At 43.7% G+C, this 25,234-nt stretch overlaps 1 protein-coding gene across 1 annotated transcript in view; it reads left to right on the forward strand.

The window, feature by feature from the left end:
- The first annotated feature begins 1,179 nt into the window (after positions 1 to 1,179).
- DPYS (dihydropyrimidinase) overlaps positions 1,180 to 25,234 on the forward strand; it is an 80,003-nt gene continuing 55,948 nt past the window's right edge. The window contains exons 1-4 of the mRNA XM_030304212.1: positions 1,180 to 1,443; positions 15,764 to 15,922; positions 20,604 to 20,783; positions 22,237 to 22,426. Of these exons, the coding sequence (XP_030160072.1) occupies positions 1,180 to 1,443; positions 15,764 to 15,922; positions 20,604 to 20,783; positions 22,237 to 22,426 (793 nt within the window). The remainder of the gene's footprint in view (positions 1,444 to 15,763; positions 15,923 to 20,603; positions 20,784 to 22,236; positions 22,427 to 25,234) is intronic.

The raw sequence follows: 25,234 nt of genomic DNA on the forward strand, positions 1-25,234 counted from the left end.
ATTTCTTCAAGACAGAAGTCAACTCTCCCTTTCCCCCAAACTCTTATCTTTATCCTCTCTCAAAGGTAGAATTTTCTGTTTTATATATTTTGTCATCTATTGAAATATCGAATGTGTGTCACCATTGGCTGGCTCCTTGAGGACAAGATGATATTTATCTTTATCCCTTACCCCCACCCCCACCCCCGCGCCCACCCAATCCCCTCCATGGTCAGTCCTTACAAAGCCAGTATGTGTTCATTAGGTTTCTATGATATTTCCCATTTTATTAAGGTGCATTCACATCCATCACCATATCCGCTTCTCAAAGAAGTCTGGAAGGGTGGAGGGGGAGAACAAATATCTCAGTTTTACGTATGAGAAAACTGAGGACCCAAGAGGGTGAAAGACTTAACAGAAGACCTCTAAACCAGTCTTGTGAAAAATCGGACTAAAATCCCGGATCTTTAGAGTTACATTACTTGCTATTTTCCAAGAAAAACTTGCTGGTACCTATTGCATCCTTAAAATCTGGAGAATCGTTGATACCAAGCCGCTTTAGTTTCAAAGAGATTAAATATTTAATATTTCACTCCGAACTTTCACTCCGTGTCTGCCAATTACTGGGGTTGTGTGATGATTTGCTCCTCATAGAAAATATTTTTAAAAGGAAATCCAGATCAAGTATCAAGTGGTTCCTTCTGGCGTGGATATTTTCATTGTTGCTGCTGCAGGTGATGTGTGTGTGTGTGTGTGTGTGTGAGAGAGAGAGAGAAAGAGAGAGAGAGAGAGAGAGAGAGAGAGAGAGAGTCTGCGTGTGTCTGTGTCTTGGGACAGGCACGTTCGTCTTTAAGGGGCAGAATAAGGTGGATTTCTTTCCCCAAAGTGCCTTTTCTTACAAGGGAAAACAAACGCTTAAAACTCCAAGACTCTCCCTCCCAGTGACCCGGACCCCTAGACTCGGGACGACGGCACAGTCGGGGTGGTGACCGAGCGCAGCCGGCCTGCCCCGGCCTGCCAGCGCCAGCCTCGCCCTCCCGGGGTGGAGCCCGCCCCCGCGGCCAGCAGATAAACGGGCGGGAGGGTGCGCCCGGGCTGCGCGCTCCCCTGGGGTCCCGGAGCCAAGGCCGTCGGCCGCCCTCGGGGACCGCGAAGGAGGCCACCCCGCACGCGCGGTCGGCAGCCCTTGCCCCCCTCGCCATGGCGGCGCCGTCGCGGCTCCTCATCCGCGGGGGGCGCGTGGTCAACGACGACCTGTCGCAGGTGGCCGACGTGCTGGTGGAGGACGGCGTGGTGCGGGCGCTCGGCCGCGACCTGCTGCCGCCCGGGGGCGCGCCCGCCGGCCTGCGGGTCCTCGACGCCGCCGGCAAGCTGGTCCTGCCCGGCGGCATCGACACGCACACGCACATGCAGTTCCCCTTCATGGGCGCGCGGTCCGTGGACGACTTCCACCAGGGCACCAAGGTATCCGCGCCGCCGCGCCCTGCACCCCGGGTGCCCCGCCGAGCCCGCGGGCCTCCCCCAGCTGCCCCGGAGCCCCCGGGCCGCCGCCTGCGCCGCGCCGAGGGGCCCGCGGGGCCGGAGCGAGCCTTGCAGCCGCGACCGAGCGGCCGTAGGGCCGGGGTGGGCGGTCCCTTGCGAGCGCCCTTCTACCAGGCGCCCCTTCCCGCTGGCTTCCCCCCAGCTTAGGCCAAGCCACACGCCCGCTACTCCTCGCTTTGGGTAATTTGACACGCTTAAGTCAGCCTATTCTCTCGCCCTCAGTTCTCTGCACCCTATACTCCCCAACTACCCCCTTCCCTCCCCGCCCCGCGCCCTCCCCATTGTCGCTGCTGTCCTATGGAAGTCCGCAAGTGTTCCATACTATCTCTAGAATCTGTTTACCCGGCACCCCCAGCCATTTCTCCCCATCTTCCACCCCCAGCCAAAACCAAATGAAAAATGCGTTCCCCTAGTAGATACTGCCTGACTCCAAGTAGGCAGCGTATGCTGGGTAGTGGATGACAAGTCTGGGCAGGCTGGTAGCCCACTGGGTCCACAATCTTTGCCTCCACCCTCCAGTGGAAAAGACACAGCCCTGACAAGAATTTATTTATTTATTTTTAATGTTTATTTATGTATTTTGAGAAAGCAGGGAAAGGGCAGAGAGAAGGGGAGAGAGGGAGAATCCCAAGCAGGCTGTGAACTGTCAGCACAGAGCCGGAGGTGGGGGGCTTGAACTGAGGAACTGTGAGATCATGACTCAAGCTAAAATCCGGAGTCAGACATTGACCCGACTGAGGCCGGCAGGCGCCCCCTGACAAGAATTTAGAAGAGAAATATTCCAGGAATGGTCTCCCCAGCACTCACACGGGTGCCTAGGCAACCTGGCCCCATTTCTTCTTAATCAGCTGGCCCAGGAGATACAGAATATGGACCTCCTTCTTGATGCTTGAGCACCTGGGGCTTGGCTGATGGTGCAGGAGGATCAGATCATCAAACCAAGGTGGGAGAGGGTTGGGTTTCTCTAGACACAAAGGCCTAGAGGCTCTGCTCAATGAAAAGAACCTTGAACGTTTCTCCAAAGCTCCTGAAAACAAGATCTGGAGACAAACTGGGCTGCCTTACAGCTACATAAAGTTACAACCCCACTCAGCACTTGGGTTAAAGCTAAGCCCATGCCCTCCTTGAGGCTTGCATTTTGGGCTGAAGGTATTGATATCCTTAAGGCCTAAACTCTTGTGTGTGAAACAAATCAGGCTATTCGTCAAGATATTAATTGTACAGGCTTTCAAAGTAGTTTGAGCCGTAGTTTGTTTACCTTACTAACTTCTTTCCAATAGTTTTATTCTCCTCACACACACACTGTCCACATTTCTCAATCATCTATGATCGACCACAGTGTTTAATAGAAAAAAAGAACAATTTGATCCAGAGAGAAGGGTCTGGGCAGGCTGTTCACATCGATGTTTGGAAAGCTTACTCCTAGTTACTGATTATTAACCTTTATCATCAGGGCAGTGGTCAAAGTGTTTTGTGGGACATATCATTTCTGTTGGGGAAAAGTGAACATTCATTTTGCCCTTTACTTTAAAAGTAAACTTTCCTAAACTTATTTTTTATGTTTTAAGTGAATTTTTCATATATAAAAGTAATACATGATTGTACAAAATTGGAAAACAAGTATTAGGAAAGTAGAAACAAAAATAGTACCCATCATCTCTAACTCCATTGACAACTCCTGTGTCCGTATATTGCTTCTGTGCTTCCTAATATGCTTTATTTTACATAATTGAGGTGGTATTATGCGTGTGTGTATGGGCCTGTGTGCATACCTGTCCATAATTTGCAACCTGTTGTTTTTGGTTACAGTACATACTCTTTCTGTTACCACAGGCTCATCACTAACAAAGTGCTTTGCTAAAGGCAGGGCACTCATTGACACCCCCATTTGCCAGGTACAGACCCGCTCTTTCTGGGCATCTGCCAGGACCACTACTGTCATTACCCCACATCATCTCCCTTTTTCTAAGCAAGGTTCTAGAATGAGAAGCAGCCAGGATGTGGGGTTGGAATGCTGTGGGGGAGAAACATTCCTTCGCTTTCTCAGGATCATCCGTGTATGCCCCAAGGCCCTGGAAGGTGGTTCTTAGTCTTCTGTGTGTCGTTCTTTGGCCATTCAGGGATTCCTAGCATGGAGAGATGTGCAATTCTATTGTGAGAAGGAAGGTCTTTGAAGCATGTCACAATATTATAGTCATCAACATCTGAAAGAACTTACCAGCTGATTCTCTAGGCATCTCTGTATTTAAACGTTGTCAAGCTATTAAACAGACACATGTTCTTCATGAGCTTAGGATCTTAATTAAACCGAAAACAATATGGTCAGAGATGTTAAGGTCAAAGATTTAGTAAAGGCTAAATTCATGTTGAACACGAAAACAGTCCTCACAAAGACACTAAGTTACAGAAGTCTACTTCAAAATCAGTTGGATCCCAGGAGATCACCTCTCCTGCCCCCCAAAACAGAGGAGACTCCAGATGGGTAAACACAGATACACAGGAGCATTAAAGCGTTGGCCTGAGTTCTGGAAGGACAACATTATTGACTCACTTTGCCCTCTTTTATAGAGTCTTTCATAATTCCCAAGGCAGTGTTGGTGGAGTTTCTGGTTTGGGGAAATAGGGGCAAAGAAATCTTTTGTAGATGTTGATTGGGCTGTATATTAATCTTGAAAAAATCTTATTAATACCATTACATAACGTTTATTTTATCAAGCACCTACTATGTGCTGGCACTGTGCTAAGTTGTCCACCATCTTCCAACAATCTCAGGGGCCGTTCTTTCATTTTGCAGCTGAGGAAACTGAAATTTAAGTCACTTGCCTAAGGCCACACATCAGTCAGTGACCAAGTGGCTCTTCAAATTCCTTACTGCCTGCCATTGCTAGAGCTCTTACCTACCAGGCTCACTTCCTTTCTGAAACTATTGGGAAAATGTGTGATGTTTAGATTTGTCCGTGTGGCAGGTGTTGGGATGAAAATGCTGGGTACGTCACATGCCGATGTGAGATGGCTTTTCTCAAAAACAGAGCAGGGTCACCCTTAAGAAATACAGTAGCTCTTCACTCTCCCAAAGCTGGAGGCAGTTAAGGTTATCAAAATAAATACACATTTCAGGAGTTAGGTTTGTGAGGCATTTGTACTTGAATTTATGGCCGCATCATTTCTAAGGGTAAGAAATGGGTACCTTGCATACAGAAAACTATAAAGTAGAAATGATATATTATGCTTTCAGGAGATGGGCCCCAAATGTTAAGACCAATAGCTTTTTACTTTCTGCATGCACCAGGCAGATCATTTATAATATCTAACACATAGAAGGGATACTGTTCATGGTATTCTATTTATTGGTCACCAGATTGTGATGGGGCCCAATTTAAAAAATGAAATATAGGTCAACCAAAGGTTACATATTTTGTAAGTCTAATTTATGGCATAGGTTGGGTTTCAAGCCTAGAATTGATTTACTTAATTACAGGTAAAAGCTTTCTATCTGATGTAACTAATGGAAATAATTTTCTGCTTTAAAGAAATCATATTTCATTTTGTTGAAATATACTAGATGTACAGTGGTTTTCCAATATTCAATATCCATGAGGAAAAACAATGGGATTTTTTAAATGCAAATGGATATTGTGAGTTAGGTAAAGTTGAAGGAATTACGACTTTGCTTTTACTATATCCTGTGATCAGAGAGTAAATTATGAAAGCCTGGCCAGTTTCCAGGTAGATAGATAGATAGATAGATAGATATAGATATTCAGACATATGCAGCTTGGAGTGGGTGGGCTCACATTAAAAATCTGGCAGCATCAGTAGCTGATAGAAGGATCTTTTTTTTTTTTAATTGGGAAAACACACAGAACACTTTTTTCTTTTTCTTTTGTAGGACAAAAGTCTTCAAAACTGTCAAGAAAGGAAATTACGCTTTGCTCTGGGACTTTTTGGTAAATTGCCATCAAGATGATTGCTTATAATAAGGCAGTGGAAGGTGTATGATTAAGCGTGCGTGTGTGGTGTATTTATAGAATTTCTTTACGTTGTAGAACCGCACTTCAGAAAACTTGGTCGCAAGTCAGATCCCTTTCTCTGTTGCTTGTGGGAGCTCCAGGCTGGGCTTTGGAAGCTGTGTGGGCTGACGGTGTGACCTTGGGCAAGTCACTTCTTCTCTCAGAGTTGTTAACATTTCCTTATCTATATAATGATGCCTTGGTTAGAAGAACAACCTCAATTTAAAAAAAAAAAAAGTGAAAGTAATGAAAACAATATATATTATTCATTATCCAGCCCTCAGGAAAATGCTGGAACGTTATAGTTGCTCAATATATATTGCTTGAATAACTGCCTTTTTTTAAAAAAAGGAAAATACAGTTGAACGTAAAGAAAAATAATATTTAAATCACCTATAATGTTTAACATCTTGCTTCCCGTATTTTCACGGTTTTCTCTTTGGGGCGCACATTTTTCCTTCTACTAAATTTTGCGTGCTCTCTGGAGACAGCCTCATTCATTACACATTTCCCCCAGAACCTTAACTGCCGTTGGAGAATGTGATTTCCGGGGCCCTGTTGTCCTCGCCAAGGCTAAGCCTCACAGTTTTCTCTCTGTGTTCTTGTCTCTGTGCATCAGGTTTCTATTTCTGCCTGTCTGAGGATATCACAACCTCGATGTCCCACAAGCACTTTGCACTCAGCATGTTCCGAACCAATTCATCCTTCCTTCAACTACGCTACCCGTTTTTCATCCTGTTTCATAAACTGTTAAAAGCTCCCTTCCTGTCTTCTCAGTGGTTGACATTTTGGTGGTTTCTAGGTTCTTGGGGTTTTGTTTTTTGTTTTTTGTTTTTTTGCTTGTGTAACAATGTTGGGACATAAATTATCATACGGATTCTTGATAATTGACTTAGAAATCACCCTTCAAAGTGAAATGACTGGACCAAAGAGTCTTAGATTGATCTTAAAGGAGTTTAATACATATACCCAGATCAGTTCATGCTCCCATGAGCAACGCGTTACAATTCTCATTTCACTGAATCCTGGTGAATTGTAACTACTGCCTTAAACAAAAAAATCAATGCCAATTTAATAGGAAAAACAGAATTTCTTAATGTTTTTAAACGAGCTTTTTTTTCATTGCTGGTGAAGCTGAGCTTTGAATGCTCTTCCTGTGCTAATAGCTTGCATGCTCCAGCTCTAAGAGTTTATAATTCTGTGATTTTCTCGAGTAGCTCTTTACTGATTACAAAGTTAATCTTTGCACTAATCAGAGGAAGAAAAAAAAATCTCAATGATTAATTAGAAACCGCTTGATGTTAAATAGGGCCCCATTAAGGGTGTTGTGTGTTAGGAATTCTTTCGCTGAACTTGACAGAATCTAGGACTTGCCTTCTTACAGTTTTCATACTTGAGTTCTCCCTGCTTTTCAGTTCCACTGCATGTTTCCTCCTCATTTGCCTGAGGGTTTTTAATGTCCAACAGAAGTAGTGTGTAAATCAAGGTTTCCATGATGCTACTGTCAAGAAGGAAAAAGTTTTCCTATATCCTCTTATGTTTAGTAACTGGGACATGCAAATTAACTGACAAAAGACACATTAACAAGAGAAAAGACAGATCTTTAAAATTCAGGTATATGCAAGTTCACAGAAAAATGTGACCCAAGAGGTGGTTAGAATTTTGGGTTTATATACCACCTTAACAGGGGAGAGGAAAGGAGAGGGCATGTATGGGAACATAAATGACTTCTTAATAAGAGAAGAGGAGGAGTAGAGAGGACACTGATGGGGAAACAAATGACTTTTAGGAAAAACAGATGGGCTCTTAAGAAAATCGGTGGGTAATATGATGGTTTGTGACAAGGTCTCTTGAGGTGTGGTGCAAGTTTCTAGTCTCAGGTGTTAAGAGTCAATCTTCCCTGGTGGTGAAACTTCCTAGAAGGGGATTTATTACAGTTGAGTTTTGGGAGGCTTTGCTTTTAGGCAGATAAGGGTATTCGCACACACACAGACACACACTCTCACACACCTATTCTTAAATACCTTCAGCTCAAAATGATTTTTATGCCACAGGGGCATACTCTGGACCCTGGCACCACAATTTAAAATGGAATGATCCTAAACTAAGGATTTTTCAAGTTGATGATTAGATTTTATTATTTCAGCCAACAATATTTCTTGGAAACTCACAAAGTGACTGGCACTGTGGTTGGGGTAGAGATGAAAACCATGCTCTCTGTTCCCAATGGCAGACAGACTGGAGGTATATGGGGCTCTAATGTATGTTGGCCTTCATAATAAATTATATACAGTAGACTTTGAGCTTGTGGGCTTAACTTTGATGATTGTGACTATTTTTGAGTGAATGCTTAAGGTCTGGCATTTTCCCTTTCGCCAGGTCACCAGTCCTAATGGCTTGCTGCATCACAAACTATGTTTCTGAGCAAGTTATTCAGCAGATAAGAGAGCAGCTGCCCAGAGTCTACTGCTCACTTCCACTTTGTGCTTCTCCTGTCATAGGTCAAGTAACAAATTGAGGGAGGACACTTCAGTTCTTCAGTTATGTTTCATTGCAAGTACTAGAGAAATTGATATGGTGATACTCATGAATTCCTGAATCCTGAGGGTCTGTTCACACATAAAAACAAAGACCTTAAAAGTTAAAGTACAACAAAGTGTAATCTTTTTTATAAAACAAGAAATCACTTGGGGTGCCTGGGTGGCACATTTGGTTAAGCATCCAGCTCTTGATCTCAGCTTAGGTCATGACCTCATGGTGCAGTCATGAAATCAAGCCCTACATCAGGTTCTGCACTGATGGTGCAGAGCCTACTTGGGATTCTCTCTCTCTCTCCCTCTCTCTGTCCCTCCCCTGCCCTTGTGTACTCTCTCTCGAAAGAATGAAAGAGAGAGAGGGAGAAAGAAAAAAGAAAGAAAGAAAGAAAGAAAGAAAGAAAGAAAGAAAGAAAGAAAGAAAGAAGTCATTTGAGGCCAATATAGATTCTAATCTGTTAATTAACACTGATTAGGTGATGAGCTTTGGAGAAAACTGAGCATTCAGCTTTCATATGCGCTCAGTCTACATTCCACATTAACATGTTCATAGAAGGATCCAGAAAGCTCCATGGCCAGGGCTAGCAATATTTTTAAGAAATGAAATGTCACATTAACATGCAAATTACACTGCTTTCTCATTTTGCTATTGGAAAAGTGAATCATCATAATTACTCCATCTCATAGCTACTGGAGGAAATTCATTGATCCCTCCCTTCCTTTCTCCTGTTAAAGAACAGAAATTCAGCTGAGTAAATTTGAAGATCTAATTGGCTTTATTAAGCGATTCATGAATCAGGCAGCATCCCATCTGTCAGGTAGAAAGAAGCTCCAAGTAGTTTACAAAATAGAAGGTTTTTATAGGAAGGAGAGTGGAGAGGGAAATTATTTAACAAAAGAAAAGAAAGGATTGGTTCCTGAAAGGTCACTCTCTCTTAGGGGGAAGGGCAGGGGGTCTTATCCTGAAGATTACCTCATCTTACTTTGGGGCATGGAGAGGGTCCAGATGACAGATTACCTCATTGGTGCCAACCAGGAAATTCCTGACTACATTTCTGAGGCAGAGCTGAGACTGCGGTAAGGTTAGGTATGAAACTCTGGTTTGGTGACTTGGCCTAGCTAGCATAAGTGACTCCCTCTTGGGCCTGTGCTTTTCTTTTTAACATTCCCTTAAACATTTAAAGAATATTTGTGTACCAGGCACTGTAATAGGCACAGAACATACAGAGATGAAACTACGTCCATCCAGTCAGGATCTCTGAGGGATGGCATAAATTTCCCTAGATGATGCTGGTGTGTACCCAGGGTTAAGAGTCACTGGACCAAGTAGAGGAGGGGCTGGGGAGGAAAGAGCAGGAGTGACATCTCTCTCTGAGGTAGAAAGGAGCTCAGAGCTCTCCAAGGAGAGGGAGGAACAGTGTCATTTAAATGGGTCAAATGGGTTGGAAGGGAGGTAACTCAATAGCAGAGAAGTCAGCTAAAGTTTCAGCCTTATGGGATGTGTAATAATTGTGTTTTCTCCATCGTAAGAGCAAAAGGGAAATCAATATAAGATCAGAAGTGGTGACCATGGCTAGGGACAAGGTGACAGTGAAGAGGCTACTGCTCTAGTCCAGTCAGAGGATGTAGGTGGCACTGGGCAGTGGAGGTATAGATGCAAGAAGTAAGGAGATTCACGGGTGATGTAGGAGGCAGCCTGGGGAAGAGCTGGGCTTGCCAATGGGTTGGCTTGGCAATGTTGAGAAGAAGAGAGAAAAATGTCAAGGGTGACTCTTCAGTCTGGTTTGCACAATTGGATGGACGATGGTGTGGCTAATATTTCGGACTTGGGGAGACAAGGAGCCGGGCACGGAGCGGCAGTGCGGAGGACATCTTTACAAAGCCAAATGGGCTTCTGGAATCGGAACATAAATTGGGATCCTGAAGTTTGTTTTCATACGTCTTAGTGACTATAGGAAAGCTGAGAATTCAGCCCTCTTCCCTAAGGCTCAAATTGCCCTCTTCCATCTCCTTCTGCTTTACTTGGGTTGATTAAGCAGGTCCTATGATTGATTTTCATAAGACAAACTCATTGGTTCCAGGATGAGCTTAGAAATGAAAATTCGGTAACACCATCAAAAGGAAGACGATGCTTGGGATGCCTTCAATAGTGATATACAACCTAATACATTCTTAAATAGAATCTTGTGTTATATAATATTGTGACCCCGCTGTTGGAGTTTATCTCAATTTATGTTCTATCACATTTGCACCTGATACAGCACATGCTCTCCTCCCCCCCCCCACCCCAAGAAGGCTTTAGATAAATTGGAAGGTTTTCAAGGGAGAACAGCCAAAGTAATTAGGAGCTGAAAGAATTGATTTATGAGCCAAGATTAGATAAGGTAAATACATTTTGTTTGGCTCTCTGACAAATAAAAGTGGTGTGGAGTCTATCAGCAGCAAAAATGAAGGAGACAGTTGAGGTTCACACAGAAATATGAGAGAAATTTTCACCCTCTACGGGTTCTCCCTCCCCTGCCTAAACTCTCTCCATTCCTCAAATGTTAGGTAAACCCTGAACATCTGTGACGTGAACCTAAAAGCCTCCGATGATAAAAGCAGTTAAACAGACGCTGTGGCTACCTGAGGTGGGCTGGGAATGTGATGTTCTGACCGGTCGGTTTGTTGAATCAAGGAGATTATTCCAGGGGCAATAGGTCTGTGAAGGGGAAGCAGCAGCAGTGTGGGGCCCTTCCTTGCAGACCTTCTAGGGATGCATTACTTCCACAGTGATTGTCACAGTGACGAACATCTAGTGAGCTAAATAAAGTTCTGTTGCATTTGTGGATTTCCAATTCACAGTTTGACAGTTGTTTTGTTACGTAAGACTTTTGGTTTCTTAAGTGCTTGATTCGTTTTATCAACCTGTGCCTCTCTCCAAGTGATGATTCAATGATGACCAGAGCAACTGGCTGGAAATCAGATCGCACTCTACAGAAGAGTGGCTCAGGTGAACCAGCCGGCGTAGGGCCAAGGCCCAGAGCAGGCTGAGTGTCAGACTTACCCCTCAGAGTCCTGTGCCCCTCCGTGTTGCCTTGGAGAATCATACGACATCTCTGAGCCCCCATATCCTCAAGTGTGAAGTAAGAAAACCAACTCCTACCTGTTCCAGACAGTAGAAAGGCTTAATTAAACGAGCTAATGTGTATAATAAGATGCTTAACCCAGGCCTGGGCATTCACAAGCCCTTCTTTGAACAGGCAAATAGTGGGGTGCCTGGGTGGCTCAGTGGGTTGAGCCTTAGACTCTTGATTGCAGCTCAGGTCATGACCCCAGGGTTGTGGGATTGAGCCCCGTGGCGGATTCCTTGCTTAGTGTGGAGCCTGTTTAAGATTCTCTCCCTTTCTCTCTCTGCCCCTCCCCTGCTCTTTCTCTCTCTCTCCAAAAAAATAAATAAGTAAAAATGAAGACGCAAATACCTCCTAGGAGGAGCACATCTCCTTACCTCTACTTGGGATTGTACATCCTCAGTTCTGGCACACACACGACTCCCCAGATCCAGTAGAACAAGGAAGGGCCATTTCAGGTCTTGAAATAATATTCAAGGATTTGAGATAACTTTGGGCAGTGAAAGGAGCATCGGTAACCAGACAGACCAGGGAGATCAGGAGATGAGGGGGAAAAAGAGGCTCGGTCGGTTGAGGGTCTGACTTGGCTCAGGTCATGACTTCACGGTTCATGAGTTCGAGCCTCGCATCGGGCTGGCTGCTGTCAGCACATTTTAGATCCTCTGCCCCCTCTCTCTTTCTGCCCCTCCCTCACTTGTGCTCTCTCTCTCAAAAATAAATAAAACATTATTTTTTTTAAAAAAGAGGTTCAGAGGAGGCTGGGGTGCAGACAGTGGCTGGCGCCTGTTTGCCAGGACGCAGGGTGGCAGTGGGATCCTGGTGGCCAGTGGCTCATGCCCCCCGGTGGTTTGGTAACAGGTAGATTTTGTTGTCCATACATCTTCCCACACCCTTTCCCATTCACTAGGGTTTCTCAAAATTTGTTCCCATTTTGGGGGGAGGACAGGGAGAAAGAGAGTGGAGGAGAAACAGAACCAGAAGCAACAAAGAAGAGGTAAAGGGTGGTTCTCGGTTCCCTTTCCTGCTCCCGGGTAATGAGGGAGGTGGGGCAGGTGTGAAGAATCCCGACTGGGGAGCTTTCAAATTGTAACCCCAGGACTTTTGGTCTGCTGTTGTTTTAGTAAATGGTCCTTTGACTACCACATCTACAGTCTGGCAAGAAGACCATCTACAGTCTCCATGTAATTACCTAGCATGTGCATGTATTTTTATCATCTGTTCATGAAGTCTTGTTTTCTTCTTATAAAGCTTGTGCTTTGTATAGAAAAGTTAGCAAATATTAAAAATAAAATTTAACTAGAGGCAAATTAAAGCAACCTGCAATTATGCCCACCCAGAAACAGCCACTGTAAATGGGTGTCTGGGCATGGTACTGTTGCTTTTGTGCTAAGTGTTGGAATGTTCCGGAACATGTATTATGATTTAGATTATCCTGTGTCACTTCTCTCTCCTGGGGTCGTTTCGGCCAACCTCAGGACCCCTCTGGCATCCTCCCCAAGGTGACTGCCCCAACTCTCCCCTGCCTTCAGCGTCAGGTCTGTGTTTCCTTCTGTGTGCAAATACACAAAGTCCACATGTGCCCAAGCACCTCACACTCAGGATGTTGCACACCACACTCGCCAGAGCTGCCTTCCTCCGGTGTCCCTTCATCTGCCACCATCAACCATCCCTGTCAGAATCAGCTCACGGACTCCCGTCACCCCTGCTGACGGTGCAGCCTTCCTCTTGTTGGAACCAATGCTTTGCTCCAACCCTAGTCCAGGTCTTAATTCTGCCCCTTACCAGTTTCTGCTGAGGGGCTGGCCCTTCCTCATGGGCCCTTCCTCAGAGCATCCCCCATGCTGTTGGCTGTTCCTCAGAGCACAGGCCCTGGCACCTGATGACCTGACTCCAGTCCGGCCTCTGTCAAGTTATTTGGTAGTGCTGTGTTGGGTTCCCTCCACCCTAAACAGGGGCTGATAATATTCCCTGCTGCAGATCTGGTGAGAGGATTACAAAAGTTAGAACATCCAGAACGTCAGTAGTTCCTGGCACATTAGAAGTACACACTGCCAGTTAGATATTATTAGCCGGCTGGCAACTTCACGTGTGTGTCCTAACGCTAATTTAAATCCATGCCTCCTCTGGCCTCTGTTCATCCTTCCCTCTTCTGAATTCCCAGTAGTCTTTCCCCGGGACCTCTTCCAAGGAGCTTAGCGATTTTTACCTCCCCTTAGCAATTTCTAGACTACCATTTATTGTAGAAATATACTTGCTACCTGGTATTACAAACTGAGTATTTTATCATAATTATTTATTCTTATTTCCATCGCCCGCTGCAGTCTATAAACACCGAATGGGAGAACCTCTGTCTGATTATTTGTGGGCCCTCCCACCCCTCTCATTCCATAGCTTACATGTAGTAAACTTTTTTTTTTTTTTTGGTAATAATTTCACTAAGACATAATCCATATATGATACAATTCAGCCATTTAAGGTGTACATTTAAGGTCAGTGATTTCTAGTATATTCCTGGAATTGTGCAACCATCACCACAACCAATGTTAGAGCATTTTTATCAGCCCAAAAAGAAGCCCCGTGCCCGTGAGCTGGCACCTCGACTCAACCCCTCCAGCCCAAGGCAACCACTGTTCTCCTTACTGTCTCTAAGCATTTGCCTCTCCTGGATATTGCGTACAAGTGGAATCATATACTACGTGATCTGTGACTGGCTTCTCTCACCAAGTGTAACGTTTGCAAGGTTCATCCACATTGCAGCATGTGTCAGTGCTTCCTCTTTATGGCCGAATAATATTCCACAGCGTTCACATGCTGCATTCTGCTGTCGATCCATCCGTTATGGACACGTGGGTTAGTTCCGGTTTGGGGCTATTATAAATATTGCTGCTCTGAATATTTGTGTACAGGGGTTTGTGTGGACATGTTTTTATTTCCCTCGCATAGATGCCTAGGATTAGAATTACTGGCTCACATGATAACTCTATGTTTAACTTTCTGAAAAAGTGTCAAACTGCTTTCCAAGGTTGCTACCCCATTTATTTTATTTCCACCAGCATCATATCTAGTTTGCCTACATCCTGAATGTGGAAGGCTTTTAATATGGAAAGAATGGAAAGGATAGTTCTTTAAGCTTGATTTTGTAGTTCAGTAGGCACTAAAAAAAGTACTTTTCTTCTAACACTTGAATTAACAGCATTTCTGTTAGAAAGATGCCCTTCATCCTCAAGGGATATCCGCATCGCACTGGGAAGACACGTTAGGAAGGAAGACGGCAAGAAGATTAATCTGCATTCGAATAAAAATACAGTGCTTGAGGATTTTTTTCCTAGTATTGTCATTACACCAATAGTGATTTCTTAAGAAATGCAAATGTGTATTGTTTGCCAAGAATAAGGCACTGTTATCTAAAGGTGGAGACAAAGTATAGGCTCCTGTACAAAAAGTGAGATTTTTCAGAGCAAAAAGAATTGGAGTGGGGCCAAGTGACTTAGGAAAAAAAAATCTATTGAAGTAAGATGAGAGCCAGCAAACCAGGGGGGACACATGGAGTCTGGGCGGCTTTGCAGGGAGGCTGATGGGGGTGCAATTGGAGGGACCTGGGAGAGGGGCTCTTGGCCTCTCAGGTACCTCAGATGACAGGTGCTGAATCTAACCTCTATGCCCTGAAGTCCGTCAGCCTCCTTGGTCAGTGCCTTTACTGCACCACCATACTTCCTGGCTACGTTTGTTTTCTTCACCTACCTTGTTTGACTGCAACACTTAAAGCACATTAACCACCCTGTGATTTTAGTTTAAGTAAAATCAATTTCAGTAGTTCATCAAAGACGCTTGGTTAAGCAACTTACTTTTAAATTTAGTCATAAGGCAATGTCATATAATGTAATGTGCCAAGAAAAATATGAGTTGAGGCAGGTCACGTGGGGCCTCGTAGACCATGTTGAGAAGACTCAACTTCAGTCCAGAGGTGGTTAAAAGCATTTGGTTTTAACCCTTGGAGTCAAGTGGTCACATTTGTGCTGTGGAATGTGCTTCCAGTTGCACCAAGGAGTCTGTGGAGGGGGTGGGATCTAAAGATCAAGCTGAAGGAGGAGAAGAGGCTGGACCAGGACCAGGGGGATGGATTAGAGGGGACAGTTGGGGGTTAAGGAAAGACGAAGGGTTCCCGCTTGGTTGTGGGGAATGTAGGCGAAGCAGGCATCATGTGAGTCTCCAGGATTCTGTGTGGAGCACATGCATTGGGATTTTCACAGTGATGAATACAGTCTTCTTGAGAAGAAAAAGTTTTGAGTCTTCTCCATTTTTCCATTTCGGTTTTTCCTTGCAATCCTCACTCTGTTTTGTTTGGGCCACAGCCACTTTCTTCTCACCAGACATGGCATTCTTTTTACGGAAGCAAGTCCAGCAATTTTAGCACTTCAGACTTCAATTTATGGAAAGTCTATTCATGTCCCTCTGGGTCTTTTAAACAGGCAGCAGCGTTGTGCAATTTCGTGGACCCACAGTGCTTGCAAACGTGTAGCGTTCCAGGAGATAAATGACTCGGCTGAAAAATTGATGGCTAACTGTTGAAACCCTCTTGTGATTCCAGGCTGCCCTGGCAGGAGGCACCACCATGATCATTGATTTTGCCATTCCTCAGAAGGGCGGTTCCCTCATCAAGGCCTTCGAGACCTGGCGAAGCTGGGCTGATCCCAAAGTCTGCTGTGACTACAGTCTTCACGTGGCAGTGACATGGTGGAGTGACCAGGTGAACCAGTGATGGGTCCATTTCTTCCTGTAGTCCCCTAATCCTTGCTCTGTACAAGATCAAGAAACTGGTAGTGTCAGGGGCGCCTGAGACTCTCTCTCTCTCTCTCAAAATAAATAAACATTTAAAAAAAGAAAGAAAGAAACAGGGGCGCCTTCGTGGCTCAGTTGGTTAAGCGTTGGATTTTGCCTCAGGACATGATCTCAGGTTTCTTGGGTTCAAGTTCCGAGTCATGCTCTGTGCTGACAGTGTGGAGCCTGCTTGGGATTCTCTGTCTCCCTCACTCTCTGCTCCTTCCTTGCTCTCTCTCTCAAACAATAAGCTAAAACATTTGTTTTAGTTATTAAAAAAAGAAAACAAATGTTAACACGTAAGAAATTGGGGATATCGGTTGCTTCCTGGATGACTGGAAGTCAGAATTTGAGGGGGGCTTTTCCTTGCATATTCTTTTTACCTTTTGAATTTGGAGTCCTGTGAAGAGTTATCAATTTGAAAAACTAAAAAAAATGTTTAAAGCGTATAAAGATGGTAGGATAAATCCTTTATAGTCATTCACAATAGCCTTTCATGATATGTAATCCATGAATTGTAACATTGTTAACTGTAATTTTTTAAAGTACTGAACTCAATTTTAACACCTCCAGGCTCTTTTAGGCAATATTTTCCCACAGAATAGAACTTCAGTCAGAAATGTTTAATATCAGGGGAAAACCAGGGAAGGGACAGACCAGGAAGGTTATGAAGGTCACCTCCCAGCTGTATTCTAACCTGGGCCATTCCTGGTCTCTTCCATTAACATCAACACCAGGTCAGATCATTTCATAGCAGAGCTAAAGCCAGCCCTCCCTATCTGCTGATCATTTAGGCCATGGCAGAAATGACAACATAATTCAGATAGAAAAGATAGTTTTGAGAGGTGTTAAAATATGTTTATTTCTCCTCATTAAAAACATGTATGCATACTTTGGAAGAAATTTTTACTTGAATTTCAATTGCCAACATGTTTTTTTAAATAATTTTTAATGTTTTATTTATTTTTGAGAGAGAGAGAGAGAGAGAGAGAGAGACAAAGTATAAGTGGGGGAGGGGCAGAGAGGGAGACACAGAATCTGAAGCAGGCTCCAAGCTCTGGGCTGTCAGCACAGAGCCTAATGAGGGGCTCGAACTCACGAACTGTGAGATCATGATCTGAGCCGAAGTTGGAAGCTTAACTGACTGAACCACCCAGGCACCCCTTTCCTTTACCTTTTTTTAAAAAAATTTTTTTTATTACGTTTCTTTATTTTTGAGAGGCAGAGAGAGACAGAGTGTGAGTGGGGGAGGGGCAGAGAGAGGGAGACAAAGAATCTGAAGCAGGCTCCAGGCTCTGAGCTGTCAGCACAGAGCCCGATGAGGGACTCGAACTCACGAACCGTGAGATCATGACCTGAGCTGAAGGCAGATGCTTAACCGACTGAGCCACCCAGGAGCCCCTCAGTTGCCAACATGGACCTAATTCAGAAATCCTTTTACCAGAAAGGGCTCAGGAGGGTGACTTTATTTGAAGTGACCATGTAACTTATGTCCCCACTTCCCCCTAAAAGTTGGGCTTCAGGCACCAAATTAATATAAAACTAGTAATCAATCTTTAACAGATAGCTCAGCAAACATAATAGCAAGGTTTATAGTCCACAGCAAAAGTTAATTTTTCTCCAAGAACACCATTCTAAGTGATGAATCTAGTCTCTTTTGTGCTATTAGGGTCTTTTGGCTTTCCTCCTTTCTCCCTTCCTTTCTCTTTCTCTCCTTCTTTCCTTCCCCCCACTCTCATTTTTTTTTAAACATTTTATTTTCTTTTTTTCAATATTTATTTTTGAGAGAGACAGAGAGACAGAGAGAGAGAGAGAGAGAGGAGAGAATGCGTGTGTGAGTGGGGGGAGGGGGGCAGAGAGAGAGGGAGACAGAGAATCCCAAGCAGGCTCTGAGATGTCAGTACAGAGCTCAACTCAGGGCTCAAATCCATGAACTGTGATATACTGTGACCTGAGCTGAAGTCAGATGCTCAACCGACTGAGCCTCCCAGGCACCCCCCCACCCCTGTTTTATAAGACAGAGTCAAGGTGAAGATGTTTGCCCTCAGCAGTGTTTCTCACACTTTAATATGCAAATGCTTACCTGGAGAAATTGTCTAACTCCAGATTATGTTCAGTAAACATATTAGTTTGTTAGGACTGCTGGGACAAAGAACCACACACTGAGCGCCTTAGAAATTTGCTGTCTCAGCCTCCTGGAGACAAGAAGCCTGAGATCAAGGTGTTGGAGGGCTGTTGCTTCCTTCTGGGGACTGTGAGGGAGAACCTGGCACATGCCTCTCCCTGGTTTCTCATGCTTCGCTGGTAATCTCGGCTGTTCCTTGATTCGTAGAAGCAGCACCCCAGCTTCTGCTCTCATCTTCACACGGCGTTCTCCCTGTGTGCACGTCTGTGTTCACGTTTCCCCCTTTTATGAAGACGCCAACATACTGGATTAGGCCCACCCAAATGGCCTCGTCTCCACTGATTAGATTGGCAGTGCCCCTGTTTCCAGAAGGTCACCTTTTGAAGTACTGGGGGTAGGACTTAAACAACATGTGAACTTTAAGGGGGTGCACAAGTCAACCCATAGCAGCAGGTCTGGGGCAAGCCTGAGAATCTGCATTTCCAGCAAACTCCCAGCCGACGCCAGCGTGGCTGGTTTACGTACCACATTTTTGGAACAGCAAGGCTAAGGTACGACACCTGCATATGGAAGTCCATGTGTGCATATGCTAAATGTTTAAGGCATTTTTTTTCTGACCGTGAAAATAATAGACTCACAGTAGAAAGTTTGACACTGTAGAAAAGTAAAACAAAAACAAAACAAACAAACCCGAGGCACTTTATATCATGCTCTGCCCCTTGCTGTTGTTCCTTAACATACCTTAGAGCTCATTCCATCACTTCAGTGATGACCATGTCAGCATTTCAGTGTTATTTCCAGTTCTTCATGGGGCTGAAATTCTAGTGGGGGAAGGCGTTAACCAGTGAATACATAATGTGCCGGACGATAAAGCACCATAGAGAAAAGTAAGAAAAATCAGTAAGGAAATAAAGAACAATGGGAGTGAGTAATTTAATATGTAATAGAGGCATTTATAAATTTTGCTGATTCAATAGAAAAAATTGCATTGTTTTATTTTGCACTTTTTTTTAAAATTTTTTTTAATGTGTATTTATTTTTGAGACAGAGCATGAACAGGGGAGGGTCAGAGAGAGAGGGAGACACAGAATCCGAAGCAGGCTCCAGGCTCTGAGCTGTCAGCACAGAGCCCGATGCGGGGCTCAAACTCACAGACCGTGAGATCATGACCTGAGCCGAAGTCGGACGCTTAACCGACTGAGCCACACAGGCGCCCCTATTTTGCACTTTTTAATCAGCAGAAAGGTTAACATTTTTTCATGTTTTTAGTCATTCGTGTTTACTGTTTGAATTGTTGGTAATATTTTTTACCTGGACCGTTAGAGCTTCTCTTAAATTGATGCATAACAACTAAGAACAATAATCCTATGCCTAGAATGTGTTTTGGCGTGTGTGTGTGTGTGTGTGTGTGTGTGCATGTGTGTGTGAACATACAGAAATTCAAACAATTTTACCGCCTCAAATCCACCAATTTTTTCTTTGACGTTATTAGTTTTTATCGCGACTCGAACTGGATCCGCACGGCAGTTACTAAGCTTGTTTTGATCTTGTCTTTTACCTTTGGCACCTGAAGGCTCCTGAGGATTCCGACCGGTCCAGAGTCTCTCACCTCCTAGCAGCTGCCTGTGGCTCAGTGCACGTCTACCTGCTCCTTCTGAGAGCCCATCCTGTGGGTTTCAGATCTGAGCCCAAAGCTTTACCTTACGTGAGCTTCGATTCCTCCTGGAGACACGATTGCTTCTGTTACTGCCAAGTGGCTTTGTTTTCATTTTCTAAAATAATTTCCTCCCATCAGGAGATAGATGCTGAGAATTTTATATACAAGTGAAGACGTGCAGTACTTTGGGAAAACTATGAACTCTCTCCTGATTTAAAAGTATCATACCAGTAATATTCATCAGATGAAGTGAGGTCTCACCTGTGGGGGGAGTTCAAGGCCTTAACTGCATTTTTTTTCTGGAATTAGACTGTTGTCCCTACTTTACTTAATTCTCTTCTGAATGCGGCATTTTGAACATGGAAGAGAATGTTGAAATAAATTTGAAATTTATTATTATTATTAATAAATAATAACAAAACAATAATTTATAAATAATAAAATAATAAAAATAAATTTAATTTAATTTAAATAATTTAAATAAAATTAAAAATAACATAAAATAATAATAATAAATATTATTATTTTAAGTGTGACATTGTATGGGGCACCTGGGTGGCTCAGTCGGTTGAGTGTCCGACTTCGGCTCAGGTCATGATCTCACGGTTTGTGAATTCGAGCCCCACATCGGGCTCTGTGCTGATAGCTCAGAGGCTGGAGTCTGCTTCGGATTCTGTGTCCCTCTCTCACTGTGCCCCTCCCTCACTCATGCCTTGTCTCTTTCTCTCAAGAATAAATAAAACATTTTAAAAATAATAATAAAGTGTGACGGTGTGTGTGTGTGTGTGTGTGTGTGTGTGTGTGTGTTTGGCTATTGCTCCCCTTTAGGTTAAAGAAGAAATGAAAATCCTTACCCAAGACAAAGGTGTGAACTCTTTCAAGATGTTTATGGCCTATAAAGACCTGTACATGGTGAGGGACGAGGAGCTGTATGCCGCCTTCTCTCAGTGCAAGGAGATCGGAGCAATTGCTCAAGTCCACGCGGAAAACGGAGACCTGATTGCAGAGGTAAGCATCCCAGAGCTTCGCCACAAATGAAAACGGCCACGACTGAAGCTGAAGACAATGGGACCCAAGTAGGTGAACTCATTCTGTGCATTGGAAGAATGGAGATCCAGAAACTAATGTTCTGTGGCTTGGAAACCCTTGACCCAGTTTACTTCATGCTCTTTTACTCAGGTGGTATATGAAGGGAATGGAGATTTCCCTTTTTCAAATCAGTTATCAGACCCCAAACATGTTTCTCAAACAAACAATTGTCTTTGTCTGTCCTAGCACTTTCTTTCTTTCTTTTTTTATTTCTTCTTTTTTTGAAGTAACTCCTCCTGCTGGTTCAGAATGCCAAAGTGTGGACATCAGCAGGATCTGATGACTTAAGCAGTGTGTTAAGTGCTGTTTAAAGCCCCACTCTTTTCAGAAACCGGGTATTAAAATGTGCTCTGGAGGAATCTAGATGTTATTTATTTCTTCTGTGAGTTCCATTCTTAATGCCCGAAGGGACACCATCTGCAGGATTTTAAGAGCTGTCTCTTGGGGCGCCTGGTGGTTCAGTCGGTTAAGCGGCCGACTTCGGCTCAGGTCATGATCTTGCGGTCCGTGAGTTCAAGCCCCGCGTCGGGCTCTGTGCTGACAGCTCAGAGCCTGGAGCCTATTTCAGATTCTGTGTCTCCCTCTCTCTGACCGCCCCCCGTTCGTGCTCTGTCTCTGTCTCAAAAATAAATAAACATTAAAAAAAAAATTAAAAAAAAAAAGAGCTGTCTCTTACCCTTTATATTAGCTGATTTTTTTTTCCCTCCTAGGCTCAGTTCCCATTTAAGTCGGTGAGAGTGAGGCTGGGTGGCCATGAGGCAGTCAGGGATCATGAGAAACGGGCATGAGCTGTAAACTCAAGTAGACCAGAGTTTAAATGGTACTCTTCTGCTTCCTCAGTGTGACACCGGGCCAGTCATTTTACCATTTACCAACAGTCACAGTGTTGATTTCCTGCCTTTTTTGTAAGGAAGAAGTAATATTTTGGAGAGGGCAAATGACGGTCCAGTATCATTTGGTGAGTGGAACAGAGGGCAGTGAGGACTATGATTCAGCAAAAAGCACAACTAATTGCAATAATGTGACATAAGACACTTGAATAATATTGGGGGTTAGAATGTTTGGTTTTATTTTATTTTATACTAAACCAGTCATAAGACTGGGACTAGAATTAGCCTCATTTCTTTTTTAGCTTTTCAGTCAAAATAATGTAATTGTGAAATGTGTGTATGAAAAACTAACATATACTCTCAGAGTGTTAAAATTATATTTCCCAAATATACACACCACACACACACACACACACACACACACACCCTCTATTCCTAACAGGTCTGAAAGCCTGGCCGTGCACTTAATTTGCAACAAGATAATGGTAGCGATCATTAGTAAACCTTCCTTGCACATGTGTCTGTCTCTGCTGTCTCTCTAGGGTGCAAAGAAGATGCTGGCATTGGGGATAACAGGCCCTGAGGGCCATGAGCTGTGCCGCCCGGAAGCAGTGGAGGCAGAGGCCACACTGAGAGCCATCACCATAGCCAGCGCCGTGAACTGCCCTCTCTACATCGTGCACGTGATGAGCAAATCTGCAGCAAAGGTGATAGCCGATGCGAGGAGAGACGGTAATTCCCGAGCGAGAACCTCACTTGTAACTCAGTAGTAGCTGGAGAGGGACGTAGATCGACTGCAGCTCCTGCTTTGCTTATGAGAAGGTTGCAGGTGAATTTCCGCAGCTTTTCTTCCTCCCTTTTTATTAGCATCCTTTCTGTTTTCTTCCATCTAACGCATGTCCATTTTTGCCCTTCTTTTTGTTCATCTTCATGACTGCTTCTCTGCCTTGGGTCATTTCTCTACCATCCCTGGAGCCTCAAGACCTTTCCTTCAGCCATAGGTCCCCACTCTTTAACCTGCAGCCCACTTTTTAATCTGATGGCTGAATGCAGACTCTCCAGTTAACTTTAAAGAAGCTTACCTGTCTCTGGGGCATCACCACTATCCCTCCTAGGACCTGAATCAGGACGGTGCCGGGTACAGAGTAGTTGCTCAGCACGTATCTTTAGAGTTGAGTTGATTTGTCTGATAGCACCTTGGGTGTTGGAGCTATTAAAGCAATTATCCAAATAGTGTTTGTATGACAATTATTTTACAACTTAATTTAATTTTTTAATTTTTTAAAGTTTATTCTGAGAGAGAGAGTGTGAGCAGGAGAGGGGCAGAGAGAGAGAGAGAGAGAAAGAATCCCAAGCACATTCCATACTAACAAAACAGAGCCCGATGCAGGGCTCAAGCTCACAAACCATGAGATCATGATCTGAGCCAAAATCAAGAGTCAGACACTTAACCAACTGAGCCACCCAGGCTCCCCTGTTCTAAGGTTTTAAAACCAAGTCCTTCCCCCTTCCATATAAAATAATAGACCTTCCTAAGACGTGCTAGTGGTTTTGCCGTCTCACTTTTAAAAACCAGGAAATCAGAAATAGTCTTATAAATCCTCCTGGCTCTTTGTTGTTGTTTTTCTCAAAACTGAAACCGACCGAATTTTTAAAATATGGATTGTGAGAATAGGTTTGACATGTCTTTAACTCTAAAATTAGTTTTGCCAAAATTGCTTCTTATCACATGAAGGTTCAGTCAGGATTTTTGTGCAATGTAATCCATTGATATCTTGTGTGAAGAGTAAACTCAGTTTCACACAGGCGCTCTTAATAGGGGCTACCAACCGTTTCTGGTTACCTCTCCCTGCTCCCCTTCCCCAAAAGAATTTCAGTACAAAAGATCACAGCACTTCAAAAAGAAAGCACTGCAGTTTTAAAGGTACAGTGCTAGTTTCTGCCACCAGGTGGCTCTGTTGCCAACTCTATGGAATTGGTTGTTCTGTAATTATTTGCTTTGTAAATCATGTACTCTGTCCTAAAGCCTGTCAGTCAGGTCCATAATGTCAGAATATGATTTAAAAAATAGCAAAGTCAGTGGAAATTGTCGATCTTAATCCACTATCAAGCTGCAATTTTGACGGTTCTGTCAGGAAACAGTTTCTTGATCTAAGGGATACATTTTGTACTGGGATAGAATTCCATTAGGCACAGAGTAAAAGTCTAGAAAACGTTTTGGAATAAATCACAGGCAGAAAACTATTAAACTTAACTGTGGGCATTTTCATTTTATTGTAAATTTTAAATTGAATTTTATTTTTTGAATATGTAAAACATTTACATGGTCCAAAAGCCAAAATTATAAATTTAAAAAAAGTATTCTCAGAGAAGTCCTGCTTCCTTCCCTAGCACCTTCATCCTATATCCCCATTAGTAATTATTTTTATTATTTTTTTCCCTACCTACCTCTAACGTGTTTCTCTTTATTAAAAAAGAATATATGCATATTCTTATTTCTCTTTTCTTTCCTACTTGAGAGGTAAAATAGTATACCTCGTGTTCTGTATTTTGCTTTTTTTCCCTACGTGAAAATAGGTGCTAAAGGTCAGCTCACGTTAGGTATGAAGAGTTTCATCATTCTTTCCTACAGGTGCAGAGTATGTCGCTGTATCTGCTCAACTACTCCCCTACTGATGGATACGTGAGCTGTTGTCAGTCTTTAGCTCTTTCGTATAAAACCACAGTGGTGGACTTATGCATGTGCTATTTTATATGTGGACGGTATATTAGTTTTCTGTTGCTGCCATAAAAGATTGTCACAAGCTTCATAGTTTAAGACAACACGAATGTGTTCTCTTACAGTTCTGGAGGTCGGAAGTCTAACACATGTCTCACTGTGCCACAACCAAGCTGTCAGCCATGCTTACTCTTTCCCGGAGGCTTACTCTCTCCCGGAGCTCCCGGAGGCTCCCGGACTCTCCAGGGGGAGAATCCCTTTCCTTGCCTTTTCTAGCTTCCAGAGACCACCCTCATTCCTTGGTTCATACTTCCCTCGCTCCACCTCCAAAGCTGCAGTGGTGGGTGGAGAACATTGCATCATTCTGCTCTCCTCCTCTGCCCCTCTCTTCTATTTCAAGGACCCTTGGATTACATTGAACCCACCCGTTTAATCCGGGATAAAGTCCTTATTTCAAAGTTCTTAATTTAATCACATCTGCAAAGTCCTTTTTGCCATGTAGGATAACATATTCACAGGTTTTAGGGATGAGGACACGGACATCTGTGGGGCGCCATTAGTCTGTGCCACAGAAGAGAATCCTCAGAGTAGAGTCCTAAAAGTAAGACTCCTGGTTCAAAGGGTAAATGCTCAGACGTACTTTTTGGATACTGGTAAATCCCTTTCCAAAGGGGTTGTAAATGAGATATCTAAAACGTCAACCCAGATGTTTTAGTTGGGTCAGACTTACTGTAGTAACACTTGTGAAAATCCTCTATTGCACCACTGTCAGAAGCAGCAAAAGTCCAGAATAAATTGGCATAAGAGGGTTCCCCCCCTGG

The sequence above is a fragment of the Lynx canadensis genome, chromosome F2 (assembly GCF_007474595.2).
Source record: "Lynx canadensis isolate LIC74 chromosome F2, mLynCan4.pri.v2, whole genome shotgun sequence".
Taxonomy (NCBI): domain Eukaryota; kingdom Metazoa; phylum Chordata; class Mammalia; order Carnivora; family Felidae; genus Lynx; species Lynx canadensis.